The sequence below is a fragment of the Galeopterus variegatus genome, unplaced genomic scaffold (genome assembly GCF_000696425.1).
Source record: "Galeopterus variegatus unplaced genomic scaffold, G_variegatus-3.0.2 Scaffold657, whole genome shotgun sequence".
Classification (NCBI taxonomy): Eukaryota; Metazoa; Chordata; class Mammalia; order Dermoptera; family Cynocephalidae; genus Galeopterus; species Galeopterus variegatus.
The window spans coordinates 114,310-132,047 of NW_007726768.1; the positions used below are offsets into that span (position 1 = coordinate 114,310).

A 17,738-nucleotide genomic window follows, 5' to 3' on the forward strand; every position below is an offset into this window, starting at 1 on the left:
TCAGGGCCTCCCTGGGTACCAGAGGCATGGAGTTGAGAACTGGACACCCCCCCACAACTAGGCATACCACCAGCACCAAGGAGCATGCCAAAAACATCACCTTCATGTGGGTGGCCCACCACAGCCACCACAATAACCACGGCTGCTGCAAAAGTGGCTAGACACCACAACCACCATGCAGATGGTCTGCCAGCCACCGGAGTGCATTGACACAAGGAGAGTCACCAGCAGAGATAGAAGAAAGAAGAGGATGTCTCTCTCCATAAAGCCCATTCCAGAGTGAGAGAAGAAGCATCAGCTCTATGATAATATTGGGGGACCTGATCACACCTCTCAGCATTGGACAGATCACCTAGGCAACAAATCAACAGAGTAACCATTATTCTTTCAGAAGGAGAGAAGAAATCTAGGGTAATTGGGGGAGTGGTGAGGGGGAGGGGTGAGATTTGACAAGGGCATAAAGAATAAGTATGATTTGTAATAATATATATGCTAATAATATTGATTTGATCAACATATCTCAATGCTGAATCCCCAAAATATGTATAATCAATTTTGATTCAATAAAAATCAAATAAACAAACAAACAAATAAATAAAAATAAAAGATTTCAGAATTTTGTTTACAAATGATAGGGGATGATTAATAATCCTGATTTATTAGTAATGTAGACATAAATGTTCTAGAATTAGAATTTGCCATTGGCAGGGTGAATCCAGGTTTTATAGGCCCTAAAGCTTAACATTTTCAGGGGAAAGTGAAGAAGATAGGAGGAGGAGGAGAGGAAAATGAAATAGTGGCAGCAAAATAGCTGAAACAGGGAACAAGGGGGTAAGTGAGAAGAAATGAAGTTTAGAGAGGCAGTCACCCTCAAGATAATTTCAAACCTTATAGTCATGGTAAGAACTTTGGGGTTTATTCTGAGAAGCAATAGAAATCACTAAAGAGTTTTTCATAGAGATAGACCAATTATGAGGCTATACATAGTGGACTATGAACTTGACCTGGACTGTTGTGATAGCGGTGGATGTGATGTGAAATGGTCAGATACTAGAGATATTTTGAAGGTAGGGTCTTAATCAGACTCCTACCTTTTTTCCCATCCACCCCCATATAAACATGTAACACTTAAACCAATCAAAGTACTGGCTCAACTTGCCAGGTTCTTCATTCCCATGCATTTGTACATATTCCTTCCCACTGGCCCAGATATTGCCTAAGCTACTATTCACTTGTCAAGAACTAGCAAAATATCTTTTCTTCTGCAAAGCATTCCTTTATTCCTTCTTTCTATATTCCAACAGCACTCCGTACTATATCTACTATAATATTTATCACATCTGTCAGTAATAATTTTTTTAATTCCTGTTCTCCTCTAGTAGATTATACACTCCTCTAGGACTTAATTCATCCTTGTAATTACAGAAATTATCATAAAACATGCAATAGAGATATATGATACAATAGATAAAAATATAAACAATGGTAAAATTTTCTCAAATATCTTTGAAAAATGTCTTTTGAATTGCAAGTACTTATATTTGTAAAATCCTAAATAGCCCTCATTTTCTTTAGAAATGAGGAAAAATTCCTAAAAAGCTCCCTCTCCACCCCTTAGTTCAGAAAAAGGATCATATCTGTACCTTGCATGAATAAACATTTTCAGTTTTCTGCCATTTTAGGAACCCACCATTCATAACAAGTCCGGTCACTGAATTCAAGGCACATTTGTCATTCGGAATTTTTGTAAAGGCATAAATGATTACTCCCTAGGTACCTGATAAACATTCTCTTAAATGTATCCACAGAAATATTATATGATATACTCAGACCATCAATTTGAAAATTACTTTTATAACATAAAAAACAGATTATAACTTACCAAATCATTTTCTTTTTTCCTTCTTTTCTTTCTTTCTGTTTTTGGCACCTGGCAGGGAGAGTAGACAGAAATACAGAAATTGTGATAACAGAGACTAACATATTCTCTGATTTCTTTGCAAATGTTGAGATATTTGTTCAACAGGTAATAGAATAAGCAGCTCTTTATTCTTTATGAGGAACTGTGCAGCACTAATAAATAAATGTGAGATAATGTTTAAGTTAGGTAAAACACAATGCTAATAAAAGCAATGGAATGGAAGAATACTTTAAAAATTATTCTCATTTTAAACCTCAGTTCTGTCCAGAAGCCACATCATATTAATTTATTTTATTTTAATAATTAATTATTTTGTAAAGGATTTTTTTTTTTTTTTGGAACTGGTCAGTACCGGGATCTGAACCCTTGATCTTGGTGCCTTGGTGTTATCAGCACCACACTCTAACCAAGTGAGCTAACTGGCCAGCCCTATTTTTTTTTCCTTTTTGTCTTTTTTACTGACCGGTAATGGAATCGCAACCCTCGGTGTCGCGCCCGTACCGGGGACCGGCAACGGGATTGCAACCCTCGGTGTGGCGCCCGCACCGCGCTCAGCCAGTGAGCGGGAACCGGTCTCCATATGGGATCCAAACCCTCGGCGGGAGCCCCACCACGCTCCCAAGCGGCACACTCTCCAGTGCGCCACCGGGCCGGCCTGGCCAGCCCTATTTTAATCATTAATCTGATGATTATTAGTTTTAAAGATTTTACTTTCCATATTTTGGCTCTAGAAAACACAGAGCCAAAACATCTATGACAGAGCTAAATATAAAAAGGTATCATTTGGAACACGAAAAAGCTCTTTTACATATGACATATTCCTGATAGCCATAGTATAGAACAATCTTAATCTAACCTTTTAAACTTATAAACAAAGCCAGTAAGAGTGTAGTAAAAATCTTCTGCATAAAATAAAGACCTTAACCTAAATCTAGAACAGAAGAACTTTCAAGGGCTTGTTTATATCTGACTACTTCAGAAATAATTTAACACAGTTTGCAAATCTAAATACATATAAACTAGAATAACTAAAAATAAAATGGAACATGATCAATACAAAGGACTGATGGTATTCCTGATGTGACGTACCAGATTATTTCATCTAGGGTACTGAAAAGAAACATACTGATAACTTTATCTAAGCCTGCTATCTCTTCTGTAACATGGATTTCATGATAGTTTTTTAAGAGGGCTGAAGCAAGAATCAAATAAAATATTAAACACCTACTGCAATTCTTGGGGCATAATAGACACTGAAAAATAAAGGTTATTATTACTGTTATACAGATTTCCCCAAACCACATTTTCCTAAAACCTAATTCCAGGGGAAATAAAATCTGTGGGTCCTTATATAAAGGCCACTAGATGATGTAATGAGTTATATCTTTAACCATTATCTTTCAAAACGAAATTCAGTAACTGATCTTTATTAAAGCTGAGAGTATAAACTTGAGGGCACAACATATTTTCACTCAGTGAAGAATGTATTAATTGTAGAAGGTTTAGGAAATACAGCCTGATGAACTTATAAGAGAGTACAGAGTTTGGAGTATCTAAAGTAGTGTTAAGTTGACATGTTCTCCCAAACAGACTCTTAAGAATTCATAATTGAATCCTTTTAGAAATCAAAATATATCCACACTTACCTTTGTGACTGTGCAATCTGAAGTCTTGAATTCGTTCATATACTCATCTAAAAATACTTTAAAAGTGTTGACCCAAACTCTTACTGGAGATTCACTCCAATTGCGCTGCTCAAGCCTCATGGTCTTTTCTAGAATCTGTTCAAATAATGCGTAGAGGTCTTTATAACGTATGCTTTTCCCATCATCCATCTAATAAGCAATAAGAGAAGAAATGTAAGGTGTTTATCAAGAAATTCTTCACATACAGAAGACTGATAAAACTTGTATTGGGTGATATTTAGAATAAAGATTAGTATCGTGCTATACTCTCTAATGAGCATGCCTATGAGGTCATATGGTATTTAACTCCCACTATGGTATGGAATGGATACAAAATAAAACCTTCTAAGTTTTAGTAAAAGACCTAACAGTTCAAACAATTTTGAGTAAGTCCTAGGAATTTCTCTCTTAAATCTGGCTTTTTAATTTTATTTAGCTACAAAGATTATTTGTATCCCTCTTAATTATTTTCACCCCAGAAAATAACCTTGTTTAGATAGCTGTACTCTAAAATTGAAAGAATGAACACTTGGACCTCAGCCTAATGATACATCACGTAACCTTCATTATTTTCCAAAGACGAGGGACATGCCCAGAGTAATACCAAATTACTTGCAAAGGAATCTACATGGAATCCCTTTTAGTTTATTTAAATGAGATCTGGAATCTTTATAAGAAAGAAAAAAAAAGGGTTTTAAGTAATCAAAAAGTATTATATACATTTAAAATTTATATCCCTTTCATCTTTTCAGATTTAGATGTTGAACTTTTTTGATCCAGGGTTAGAACACCACTACTAAGCTCTGTTTCATAATGTTCTCTCTTCCCATGTGATTCAAAGTACACTGGAGCATCCAACATCCCTGAGTCCCTAATCTAGGAAACAGAGGTATAAGGCAGAGAAAGACATGAGAGCTTAAGTTGCTGGGCAGAATTAGAAAAATACAGACTTTGTTCCTCCTCAAACTGAGTAGTTTTCTATTAGCTGACTTCTATATTATAGTCTTGAAATTCCTGCTCTCAGACTGCATGGTTCCTGTTTTTAAACGGCAAAAAAATCTTATGCTGAGCAAGGTATAAAAGTAGAGTATACACTAAAATGTTTTCCTGATTTCTCTCTTCACAGTGAACTAAAGAATAGACTGAAAAAAGAAAAATCAATTAAATATGAATTATTTTTTACAGAATATGACAATTCATAAATGCTAACGATTCTACAGACCAAAGCATTAATTTTTATACATTTTAGCACCAAAAATAAATTTTCTAAAACATGACCACTAGCATGTGAAAATATAAGTTAAATTTGAAAGTGATGTAAACTGATATATAGAAATCAGTGAACATCAAAAAAAAAAAAAAAAAAAAAAAAAAAAAAAAAAAAAAGAAAAAAAAAAAAAAATTTATTTTCAATTTGTTATTTCTAAATTCCACTTTCTTTCATATATGCATAGACGTTTATTAAATGGTAGTCTTGAGAGATGGTAATTTGTTTTTTAAATGTCCTAAACTGGAAATATAACTGAAAGAAAACAAATAATACATTCCACACAGGAGAATTAGAAGTTATAGCTTGGAAACACAGATATAAGGATTATAAGAACTAAAAATACTAGAGAGCCACTGGGTGAAACAGAATCATACCCACAACATCTGAAGTCAGTATTTTTAAAAGATGAAAAAATACTCATAAGGGGGGAAAAAACTACTCAGGGAAATTCTAGGAAGTGATTAATCTGAGGTCATTCAGGATGCTTTCCTTTACCTGTTCCTAAAACAAAAACCACGGATATTATCTTCTACAGCATTGTCAGATTTTTTTTTGGGGGGGGGGGGCGCAGCTGGCTGGTAAGAGGATCCAAACCCTTGACCTTGGTGTTAGCACCACACTCTAACCAACTGAACTACTGAATATCTCCTAACACAGCCCAACTCACCGCCAACGCAGATGAATAAAAGCTGAAGATATTCTGGCGAAACTCTTTCAGGGCTTTTTTAAATACAACATCCACTAGTGTATCCTTCTTGCTGTCTTCATTATCTAGGTCATTCATCTGGGGATCAGAGAAAGAGTTCTCATACATGATCTATTAATTGAAAAGATGTTATGCAACAGTAGATACATTGTCTCTTCAACAATGACTTGTCCTCAAAGTAAAAGCCATAGGGACCCAGGTAAAAGTATGACTAGATAGCCAAACTACTACTACTACTAGATGATTTCTAAGGTCCCTTCTAACATTGTATGATTTTACAGTTCTGTTACCAGAAAAAAAACCTTCAAGAGTGCAATGACAAGCCTCACCTTCAAATATAAAATGTAATGTGACAACTATAGTAAAATGGAAGCTAACGATAAAGCTTAAAACCTTAAATCCTGGGCCGGCCCGGTGGCGCACTGCTACAGTGCGCCGCTTGGGAAGCGCGGCGGCACTCCTGCCGAGGGTTTGGATCCCACATACAGACCGGCCGCTCACTGGCTGAGCGAGGAGCCGGGGCAACGCCGAGGGTTGCGATCCCACTGCCGGTCCCAGTCCGGTACGGGCGCGACACTGAGGGTTGCGATCCGTTGCCGGTCACGAAAAAAGACAAAAAAAAAAAACAAAAAAAACCTTAAATCCTATCTACCTAAGTCTGACTAATGCATATTGTATTATTTGTACCTTTCCGATAAACAGACCACTTAATTTATTCAAGCATATGTAACCTTGATGTCTAGATATCTCAGGATGTGCTAATCCTCATACATACAAGCATTCCATATCCAATGTTGTGCAGACGCCTAACTCAGCAAGCAAAGTGTACCTTTTTCAGAAGAAATTCATCCATGCTTTTTAAATCACTGGCACTGGCTATGATCTGGACAGAGTCATTTTGCCAGTGCACAGAATCTGAAGCCACATTGCTGATCTTTACACTTCGCTTGTGTTTTGCTTTTGGAGAAGGTTCTTTGTTCTCTTTGAACTCCTTCCGGCAACTACCAGGCAGCTCTGGGCTCAAAGGAGGTGTTGCGTGATACTCAGCTAATTCTACAATTCAAGATACAGTATCCAAAAAGACATATTTAGTAAAAACATTAATAATCTCCACCTCCTTCTTTTTAAGTTCCTTAGTAAGTCACTGAAGGAAACATATGCAAACATCTGAAAAGCAATAACATTAATGTTTGAAGTCAGGCAGGTAGGCAAAAAATTTGTACAGAAAATGTATTTAAGAATTACCATTTTTTAATGGGAAATGTCAACACATCTCCCAAGGAGCTGAGGTCTGATACTGAAAACCTGCACGGAAGTGCTTTGTAGAACCTGAATCTGAAAGACCTCAGGCCCAAAGAAATGAGAGGAGAACATGCAACCATGCTAGCATATTAAATGCCGACTGGAAGAACATCCAGGTACATACAAGTTCAACAAACAAAGTTTGATAATTATCATTATTTCTTTACTATGGTCTAAAGCCATGAATATTTCAATGGTAATATCTGGTGGTAGCTTGTCAACCTGGTAGGGAGCCAGGTAACTCAACTGGCTTATTACTGCTTGGTTCTCTTCAGTATTAGGGATGTTCTTATATATCCCCTAAGGAACTGAATTACTCACAGAATTCCTGGAACGAACTGAACTGGCTTTGTATACAACATTGACAAGCACAACAATTTTTCTCTGCTATTGTTTACACTGGAGAAATTGGATTCCATACAGTCCATTACAATCTAGAACCAGACTGGGTTTGCCAGAGCCCTGTCTGGAGTTTGATGAGAATGTTGGCCTTTATGGTTTCACACACACTTGTTTCCTCAACATGTATGCTTCTTACCCTCTGTCCAGTGTATCTCCTAATTCTATCTGAAAGTTAACTCTGATAATAAAGGAAAAAAGTAGCCCCTACATGCTAAATGCCACCTCAGGCAGGGATTGATACAAACCTAATCTCAGATATGACCACAGAATAAAGACTATAAAGATATAGTATACAAATATTCAAATTGATATCAACTGATTTTAATTCCATTATATAACTTAGATATAAGTATCTAATTATTTCATTTAGCAAAGTCAGTATCTTTCTTAAAATAAAAGAAATAATGGTTACTAAAGAAATTGTCTATAATCCCATTTTAGCATTGAAAACAATGGTTACCTTAATAAATTTTTACCCAAATATAAGTAAAAAGCTATAATCCTAACTTTTATACATGTTTCCTCATAATCCTAACTTTTATACATATTTCCTCATGATATATTTTCTCAACTAAAGAGCTTTATGCTTCTTTCTTGGGAATTAGCAGCAAAAAAATAACTGTAGAAAATAAAAAATTGAGAATAATTACTGTCAACCAGACAAGATATAAGAAATTGATCTTATTACAGTAAGAGGAAACACACACACACACACACACACCAAAAAAAAGAGAGAGAGAAAGATCACTTTAGTAAGGGAATGGTGAGGAATTCTAAGTTTTCCAAATTAAATTTGTAATATCCACTTAATTTACTACTGGTTTTTATCCGCATCAGTGTGTCAAGTGATAGTAGCAAAGCCACAAGACTCAAAGACAGGGGTCTAACTTCTCTATCATACCTTCCTCTGACACACAGAGCTGAGAGGTGCCTCTGCTCCAGCCCAACCATTCCTATCTGAAGCCTGGTGATCATTCCTCCTTGTGCCTTTATTTTACCCTAGATATGAGAAGTTTTTGCTTACTTAATGTAACTGTGTCTGTTCTTTCCTTCTGTAAAAGATAATAACTCTTTTCGTAGGACCTCTATTTTAGTCAATGTTGGTATTTCACCCACTCACTACCATATATCCATTTCTGATGTATACCTCTGTTGAAGATAGCTAGCATCTTTACACAGTAGCTAAAAACTCTCAGGCATGCCTGAGAAAAGAAATATGGAAAAACTGGTAAGTTTCTAATATTGAAATTACTAGAATCCTTCGAGAATTAATCATTCCAGCATTTACACCTTGGTGGGAGTGCAAATCAGTGCAGCCATTATGGAAAACAGTATGGAGCTTTCTCAAACAACTACAGGTAGAACTACCATATGATCCAGCAATACCACTTCTGGGTATATACACAAAGGAATGGAAATCATCACGTTGAAGGGATATGCACTCCCATGTTCATCACAGCTCTATTTACGATAACCGAGATATGGTACCAACCAAAATGTCCACCAACAGATGACTGCATAAAGAAAATGTGGTACATACACAATGGAATACAACTCTGCCATAAGAAAGAATGAAATTCTGCCATTCTCACCAACATGGATGAGCCTGGAGAAAATTACGTGAAGTGAAATAAGCCAGGCAAAGAAAGAGAAATACCACATGTCCTCATTCATAAGTGAGAGCTAAGAAACAAAGACAGACAGACCGTAATAAAATGTTGAACTTTCAGAAGGAGAGAACAGACCTACAGTTACTAGAGGTGGGGTGGGGGGAGTAGGGAGTAACTGGGTAAAGGACACAAAAAGTAATTACGATTTGTAATGATGAACATGCTAATATTGATTTGATCATCACATACTATAGACAAATACTGATAGTCAACTCTGTACCCCATAAATATGTATAAATAATAATAACAATAATAATAATAAAATAACTCTAGCATTTAGAAAGTTTAGTTTTCTCCATACATAAACTAACTATTGGGTTCTTTCGAATGTGTTATGTGGTTCATGCCACAAATGTTAAAGTAACAGCTACATCATAAAATGCCAGGCATCTGCTAGGTATTGACATGTAGTAGGTACCTGATATATAGCACAGTGGTTAAGAATATAGACTACAGAGCTGTACTGCCTAAATTCAAGTCTCAGCTCTTCCAATTACTACACAAGGGATCTTCAAAAAGTTCATGGGAAAAACACATTATGAAAAAATTATGCATGAATTACAAATTTTTTTGCACCAAAATAAACTCATACTAACTTGTTATAACATCTGAACAGGATCTAGTTTGAAGCACTAAGAAGGATAAAACATCAGTCTGAAAAGAGCCCCTATTAAAGCAACATGAATTCTGCTGAAATGGAAGCAAGAATAAACTTCAAATTTATGGTGAAGCTTGGGTGGAAGAATGGTGACATCATTGGTGCTTTAAGAAAAGCTGATGGAGACAATGCCCCAAAGAAAGAGCAGTTTGCAGATGGATAACTAGTTTGAAGAAGGGATGAGACGATGTTGAAGATGAAGCCTGCAGGGGCAGAACAACTACACTGATTTGTAAAGAAAAAATTAATCTTGTTCATGCCCTAACTGAAGAGGATTGAAGATAACAGCGGAAACAATAGCCAATACCACAGACATCTCAGTTGGTTCAACTTACACAATTCTGACTGAAAGTCTACAGTTGAGCAAACCTGCTTGATGGAGGCCAAAGCTGTTGCACCCAAATCAGCTACAGAGAAGAGCTTAGCTTTCAATGGAAATTTTAAATAAGTGGGATCAAGATCCTGAAATATTTCTTTTAAGAATTTTAACTGGGGCCGGCCCGGTGGCGCACTCGGTAGAGTGCGGCGCTTGGGAGTGCGGCGGCGCTACCGCCGAGGGTTCGGATCCCATATAGAGACTGGTCCGCTCACTGGTTGAGTGCGGTGCGGGCGCGACACCGAGGGTTGCGATCCCGTTGCCGGTTGCGGTATGGGCATGACACTGAGGGTTGCGATCCCGTTACCGGTTATGAAAAAAGACAAAAAGGAAAAAAAAAAAAAGAATTTTAACTGGAGATGAAACATGGCTTTACCATTATGATCCTGAAGACAAAGCACAATCACAGCCATGGCCACCAAGAGATGGAAGTGGCACAGTCAAAGCAAAAGCACACAAGTCAAAAGCAAAGGTCATGGCAACAGTGTTTTTGGGGATGCTCAAGGCATTTTGCTTATTGACTTTCTAGAAGGCCAAGGAATAATAATGTTTGTTTATTTGGAAGTGTTTTAGAAAGTTAGCCAAAGCTTTAGAAGAAAAACACCCAGGAAAGCTTCACCACACAGTCCTTCTCCACCATGACAATGTTCCTGCTCATACCTCTTATCAAACAAGGGCAATTTTGCGAGAGTTCTGATAAGAAATCATTAGGCATCCAACTTACAGTCCTGATTTGGTTCCTTCTGACTTCTTTTTGTTTCCTAATCTTAAAAAATGCTTAAAGGGTACCTGTTTTTCTTCATTTAATAATGTAAGAAAGACTGCATTGACATGGTTAAATTCCCAGGACCTTCAGTTCTTTAGGAACAGTTTAAATGGCTGTTATCATTACTTACAAAAGTTTCTTGCACTTGATAGAGCTTATGTTGAGAAATAAACTTTATATTTTTTATTTTTATCTTTTAATTCCATTTTTCCATGAACTTTTTGAAGTCTCCTCATATATGTACAAATAAGTAATTTCTCTGTGCCTCAGTTTCCTCATCTATTAATTGGGAATAATAACCATACCAACCTCAAAAAATTGTTGTGTGCTAAAAAGAAATGAGCTATGAAGCCATGAAAAGGCATGGAGGAAACTTAAATGTATATTTCTAAGTGAAAGAAGTGAATGGGACCCACTCTAAACCTTAAGATGTAATATTTAACTATTAATTGCAATTCTGTGCCTCACAAACCACTTAAGTATTGCCTCTCTGTTGTCAAGAAGCCAATGTGAAAATGTTACCTATTGTATGGTTCCAACATATATGACATTCTGGAAAAGGCAAAACTATGGAGATAGTAAAAAGATCAGTGGTTGGGGGGAGAGAGGAGTTGAGGGGAAAGAGGAATGAGTAGGTGGAACACACAGTTGTTTTAGGACAATTAAACTACTTTGTATGATACTATAATGACAAATACATGTCATATACAGTTGTCTAAACCCATAGAATGTACAACACCCACAGTAAACTGTAATGTAAACAAACAAAAATATATTGTTGTGAAGATCAACTGAGTTAATACATATAACATGCTTAGTACAGTGCCTTGTATGTAGTAAGCACTCACGTGTTAGCTGCTCTTATTATTACTAAGAATACATACTTGGTTAGATGAAGGAATGATGGCTAAATTTTTACAGTTTAGAAAAGTAAGGCTAACCCAAGATTCAAAATCATTCTTGTGGTGGTTGATGATTCATTGTTTTGTGCCACATTTTCTTGGACCTTCTATTATAGGTACAATGTAACTTTTTAATTATCATTTAGGTAAGGAAGGATTTAACAATCCTGGTTCTATCTCATTAGAATATCTAGCCAACATAATTGCAATTATAAATACTTCAGGAACAGCAAACTTTCAGAAAGAGTAAATGGAAATTATGAAGATGAGCTCCACCCTTTATCCATTTTTACCATCTGGAAATTGCTGAGCTGGAATCACATCTGAGCCAGCCAACAGTGCTGAAACTTCTGATTGGATGGCAGGTTTCACTCTAGTAGTCTTCTTCTCTCCTTGTTTGCCTTTGGCCCAGAATCTCATCTTAGCTCTCTGAGGTCTGTTTAAAAAAATAAAAGTAAAAAAGAAAATCAGCATATCCCAGTGATAATATTTGTATATATCACTTTGAGCTTTATGAACCTTTCTAGTATATTAGCTCATTTAAACTTTGCATTTAAATTTAATCATATTTAACCTTCAATTTCACATTTAAACTTCACCTGGAAGGTAGATAGTTTCTTCATCTTGAATATAGAAATAAGACCCCAAAATTTAAATAACTTCCTAAAATAAATTAGCTACAAAGCAGTGGACCTGTGATTCCAACTCAGGTTTTCTGATTCTCAAACTGATATCTTTTCATTCTTCTCCTCCATCCAGCTTGGATTTAGTATATAGGCAATTTAACAACAAAGAAAATACTTTTAAAGAAATCCCTAATACTACCACTTTAAAAAAACATTAGTTTACATTATTTTTGTAATTTCCTTCCAGTATTTATCTAAAGCATGCCAATTTTAACACCACTGCAATCATGATGAAGATACAATTTTAAATCTTTCCACTCACCATTATGTAATAAAAGTTTTAATGTCACTATTTTATATTCATGAGTTATCTATATCATTAATTACCACAACATCCACTACTTATTTGAATTCTTTTTTTTTTTTCTTTCCTTTTTTGTCTTTTTTACTGACCAGTAACGGGATCGCAACCCTCGGTGTCGTGCCCATACCGGGGACCGGCAACGGGATCGCAACCCTCGGTGTTGCACCCGCACCGCGCTCAACCAGTGAGCGGGAACTGGTCTCCACATGGGATCCGAACCCTCGGCGGGAGCGCTGCCGCGCTCCCAAGCAGCGCACTCTCCAGTGCACCACATGGCCGGCCCTTATTTGAATTCTTATCTTGCTCCAGGCACAGTGCTAAGTACTTATACAGGATGTAGTGAATTGAATTATGTCCTCTCAAAACCCAGTGAAGCTTGAATTGTGTCTCCCAAGTTTTACGTATTAGAAACTTAGCTCCCACTGTGACTGCTAAGAGTGTGGGAAATCCTTTTATAGTAATTGAAAGGTGGAGCCTTGAAGAGGTGTTTGGATTGTAGGACCACGCAGTAGTGAATGAATTAAAAATGATGGTGAGGCGCATGGGTCTGAGGGCTTTAAAAGAAGAGGAGAATCTGTCTCTCTCTCTCCCTGGGTCACTGTTGCCACCACCAAATGGACTATGGACTTCCCAGCTTCAGAAACTGTAAGCAATAAATTTCATTTTCTTTATAAAACACCCAGTTCCAGGTATTTTGTTATAAGCAACAGAAACAGACTAATACGTAGGAGTACCTTATTTAACTATAACGACATTACTTTTAACAAACTACTATAAATATTTTACAGGTGAAAAACTGGAGACTTTAAACATTAGGTAGCTTTCCAAGGTTATACAGCCAGTGAGTAACAAAGTTGAGAATCACACTTACTACACTATATCGCCTCTTAGTGGTTATACATCCTCTTTAATCATATAAATCATGGAAGTACCTTCAAATAATAACAACTCATATTTACTGACCATATATTATGTATTCTAACCTTGTACTAGGAGGCTTACTTGTACATTAATTTGTTTGTTCATCTGTATGTTCATTCACTCAATAAAAAAAAAAACTTGAGCATATATTGGGTGACAGGAACTACATATGATATCCCTAATTTTCACAACTACCATGATAAATAGGTATTATTATCCTTACTTTACATATGAGCAAACTGAAGCTCAGAGGGCTAATGGAGATGGAAGTTAAAATCAGGCCTATCTAGTTTTGAAGCCCATGCTCTTTCTTCTTTTGTTTCTTTCTTTTTTTAAATAAAAAGCTTATTACTAAACTATACATTCAAATATTATAAAGAGAAATTATTCTACAATGCATATTACAAACAACAGCATCCTTTTGCCACTCATACCATTTTCTGTTCCCTGGAGGGAATCCTTCTGAATGGATTTAACTGATCCTTCTGATATCAAACATGCTTATATTGCTGTCATACTCATGACCACAGATAATGATTAAGTATCTTCTACCACTCCTGTCCTACTCCCGCCACTAACATGTACCCCCAATAGAATTATACTGTAATTTTAGCTAGATCAATATACAATATTTACTTGTTAGCAATATTCAGTATTTATTATTATTATGCAAATAATATTCACAATCAAGGCATGTAGTTCCCTACATGACTTATTTTATTCTAGAGGTTTCTTTTTCAATCGCTCGAGAATTGTTTTGTTTTTCATTTGCTCACTTTTCTCCATACAATTCACCTCCCATTTGTGTATATCTCTTCTCACTATGTTCAACAAACATTAGATACTCCATCAGTTTCATCTTCCTGATGAAATGTTTCCCAGAGCCTTCTAACCTGTTCCAAGCTGAAGTGGTTTCCCTATTGCTTGCTGTGCAGCTGTCATGTGAAAAGTTACTTTTATCATCATAATGGAGGTTCCTTTTGTCTCTTGTTTTACAACAACATGTTTTTTTATATGGGCCAATTATCATCCATTATGTTGGGCACTCAATGGGCCCTTTCAATCTGTAAACTCAGGTCATTCAGTTCTGTGAAATTTAGTTGAATGTATTATTAATAATTTGCTCCTCTCCATTTTCTCGGTTCTATCTTTCCAGAGCTCCTATCATCGGGTCATTGGATCTCCTAAACTGATTCTCTAATTTTTTTTTTATCTCTTCTACCCCTTCATCTTTTTGCTCAACTTTCTAAGGTATGTTGTCAATTTTCCTTCTAACCCTTCTGAGTTGTTCATTTATGCTATCAAATTTTTAATTTTCTAAAGCTCTTTTTATTATGAAAGTTTCTCTTTCATGTACACTGTTTGGTTTCAATAAATGTAATTATATTTACTATACAGAAAGTCTTTGGGTATTTGTATTTGTCTGTCTTGAAGTTTTCTATTTGCTGCATAGTTTATTTCCTCCAAGTTGTATTTTATCTGTTAGTTTTGGTTTCTTCAATATAAAGTATTTCCTCAAATGTGTGATCACTGGTATCTGATTATGATTAAAAGTAGGCAAAAAAGGGACTGGCTGGTTTGCTCAGCTGGTCAGAGCATGGTGTTATAACACCAAGGTCAAGGGTTTGGATCCCTATACCAGCCAGCTACCTCCAAGCAGGGAGAAAAAAAAAAAGAGTAGGGAAAAAAAAAGCTGCTTGGAAGCTCTAGTGTGTATTGTGGGGCTTCTAGATTATAGTCTTCCTTACAGGGTTATCTGGCTGGTCAATTTTGCAGATAGAGCCCCTGATATCAATCTCCTCATGTCTTTCCTTGAGGGCTAGCCAAAAGTCCTAAAGACTCTTTGAACCAGTTGCTTAGAGAGTATGGGAAATGTGGAAGCTGAGCAAAGGGAAAAGAGCTAGGGGATCGTACATTCAGAATGTAAACAGTCATTAAATTGCCTTGTTTAAATCATGTGCCTCAGCCATCAACTGTATCTGATAAACTCCAAGTCCAATGATCTTTTCTTTTACTCTTTTCAGAGAACAAATTTCTTATTTTGTCCTAGGACTAGGGAGGGTCAGTCAGCTAGATGCTTCTTCTTAGCTTTACCTAGTTGGTTTAGAATTCAGCTTTCTCTTGTCCATCAAGACATTTAAAATTTAAAGTCTATTTACTTTTTGGATACTACACTTTTTTTTTTTTTCCTTTTTGTCTTTTTTCGTGACCGGCAACGGATCGCAACCCTCAGTGTCGCGCCCGTACCAGACCGGGACCGGCAACAGGATCGCAACCCTCGGTGCTGCGCCCACACCTCGCTCAGCCAGTGAGCGGCTGGTCTATATGTGGGATCCAAACCCTCGGCGGGAGCGCCGCTACGCTCCCAAGCGGCACACTGTAGCAGTGCGCCACCGGGCTGGCCCCATGGATACTACACTTTTATTGCAGTTTTTTCCACATCTGTTTTTGTTTCTGTTTTGTTTTGTTTTGTTTTTTGGTCCTTTGTACGTCTGGTCATTTTAGCAATTTGGGGGGAGGATGTGGAAGTTTAATCTGCTACCTCCAGGTATATGTTCTTTCTACTATATTATATCTTTTTTCTCAATATTTGATTTCCAATATAATCTGTTCTGAATTTGGGTTACCTTAGTTTATGCCTCTACAGTCAGTGAGAAAGTAGTCTTTAATAGGGTTATGAACCAGAAAGATTTCAACATGATCTTGAAGTTTTCAGTGAGGGCCCACATGCTTATATAACACAATAAGGGACAAAGATATTTATTTGAAAAATAATTCCATGAGCTCTCTTAAAAAGAACAGAATTATTTCCTGAAAGTCCTTTCCAGGTCCATTTCTACAACACTTAGCTCAAAACAGAATCCAAGTCCAAAGGTGGAACATATTTTCAGTCTCATCTGGTCTAATCTCTAGGTTTACAACAAAAGACTACAAGTCATATAATGATTGAGAGACTTCCCCTAAATCATACTTCTAAAGCATAGAAGAAGATAAAATTCATTATATATCTCTGAACTACTATATGCCTATCAACATTAGGTACTTAATATTTTTTGAAATTCAGTAAAGGAATTTAATTTCAAAAGCAGCTTCTCTATCAATTGTGTTTTTTTAAAAAAGGCTCAGTATTTAAACTACAATTATTAAATAAAATTATACTTCCCCTATTAACTCTGTGTATACTTCATACCTTATATCTGGATCTGAAGCCTTCTGTCTCACCACCAACTTTGTAATCTCTCCTTGAGACATAGCTTTATGAAGCTTTGATTGTTCACCAACTGAAGAAAATCTCTGTGATGTCTGCAATAATTACATATTGCAAAAGACTTTAAAACCAAGTACATATATGATAGCACTGTAATTAAAACAAGGTTACAGAATTATTTAAAAATCACAACTGTTAAAAAATACACAAAAATACTTTAATATTATTCAGAGATTCACTGAAATAATAGATGCTACCAAAAACTCCATTAACTTCCTAAAGTAATCTGAATTAAGGAAGATTTGGGTCAATAAAAATGCTGACTAGGACCCACCAGTTCATATTATCTGACAATTTAATGAAGAATTTCAAGTGGAAAGGTAAGAAAAAAGTCAAAACCACTTAAAGATACAGACAAAAGATCCAGGACCTGATAAGTCTAGAATGCTAAGTATTGTCATTCATATCTCCTTTTATTTGTTCTAAAGGTGGTAATTACTTTTACGGCTTAACTTGGTATTATAGATTCTTCTTATATCCAGTCAGGGATTTAAAAGAGCTAGAACCAAAGAAAGGTAAGAAAAACCAAAGGGGGCCGGCCCGTGGCTCACTTGGGAGAGTGTGGTGCTGATAACACCAAGGCCCCGGGTTCGGATCCCATATAGGGATGGCCGGTTAGCTCAATGGCTGAGCATGGTGCTGACAACACCAAGACAAGGGTTAAGATCCCCTTACCGGTCATCATTATAAAAAAAAAAAAAAAAGAAAGAAAAACAAAGGACCAAAATATAAAGGATCATTACCATCACTAATGGTCTAAATTATAAACAATTTATAAGCTATCAAACTGGGACATGAATTTCAACTGGCAATTCTTGTTCCATTTGTTTATAATGTGCCTCTCTAAAGACAGTCCCATTCTGAGGAGAGACTTTGCCTATTCTAAGTCATTTCCTAATAT

At 36.3% G+C, this 17,738-nt stretch overlaps 1 protein-coding gene across 1 annotated transcript in view; it reads right to left on the bottom strand.

Annotated features, from left to right (window-relative positions):
* The window catches only part of MYO9A (myosin IXA), a 331,403-nt gene that overhangs the window by 63,422 nt on the left and 250,243 nt on the right, over positions 1–17,738 (bottom strand). Inside the window, exons 27-32 of the mRNA XM_008571047.1 lie at positions 16,760–16,872; positions 11,952–12,094; positions 6,412–6,635; positions 5,544–5,660; positions 3,568–3,756; positions 1,883–1,930 (exon numbers count right to left, since the gene is read on the bottom strand). Coding sequence (XP_008569269.1) covers positions 1,883–1,930; positions 3,568–3,756; positions 5,544–5,660; positions 6,412–6,635; positions 11,952–12,094; positions 16,760–16,872 — 834 coding nt within the window. The remainder of the gene's footprint in view (positions 1–1,882; positions 1,931–3,567; positions 3,757–5,543; positions 5,661–6,411; positions 6,636–11,951; positions 12,095–16,759; positions 16,873–17,738) is intronic.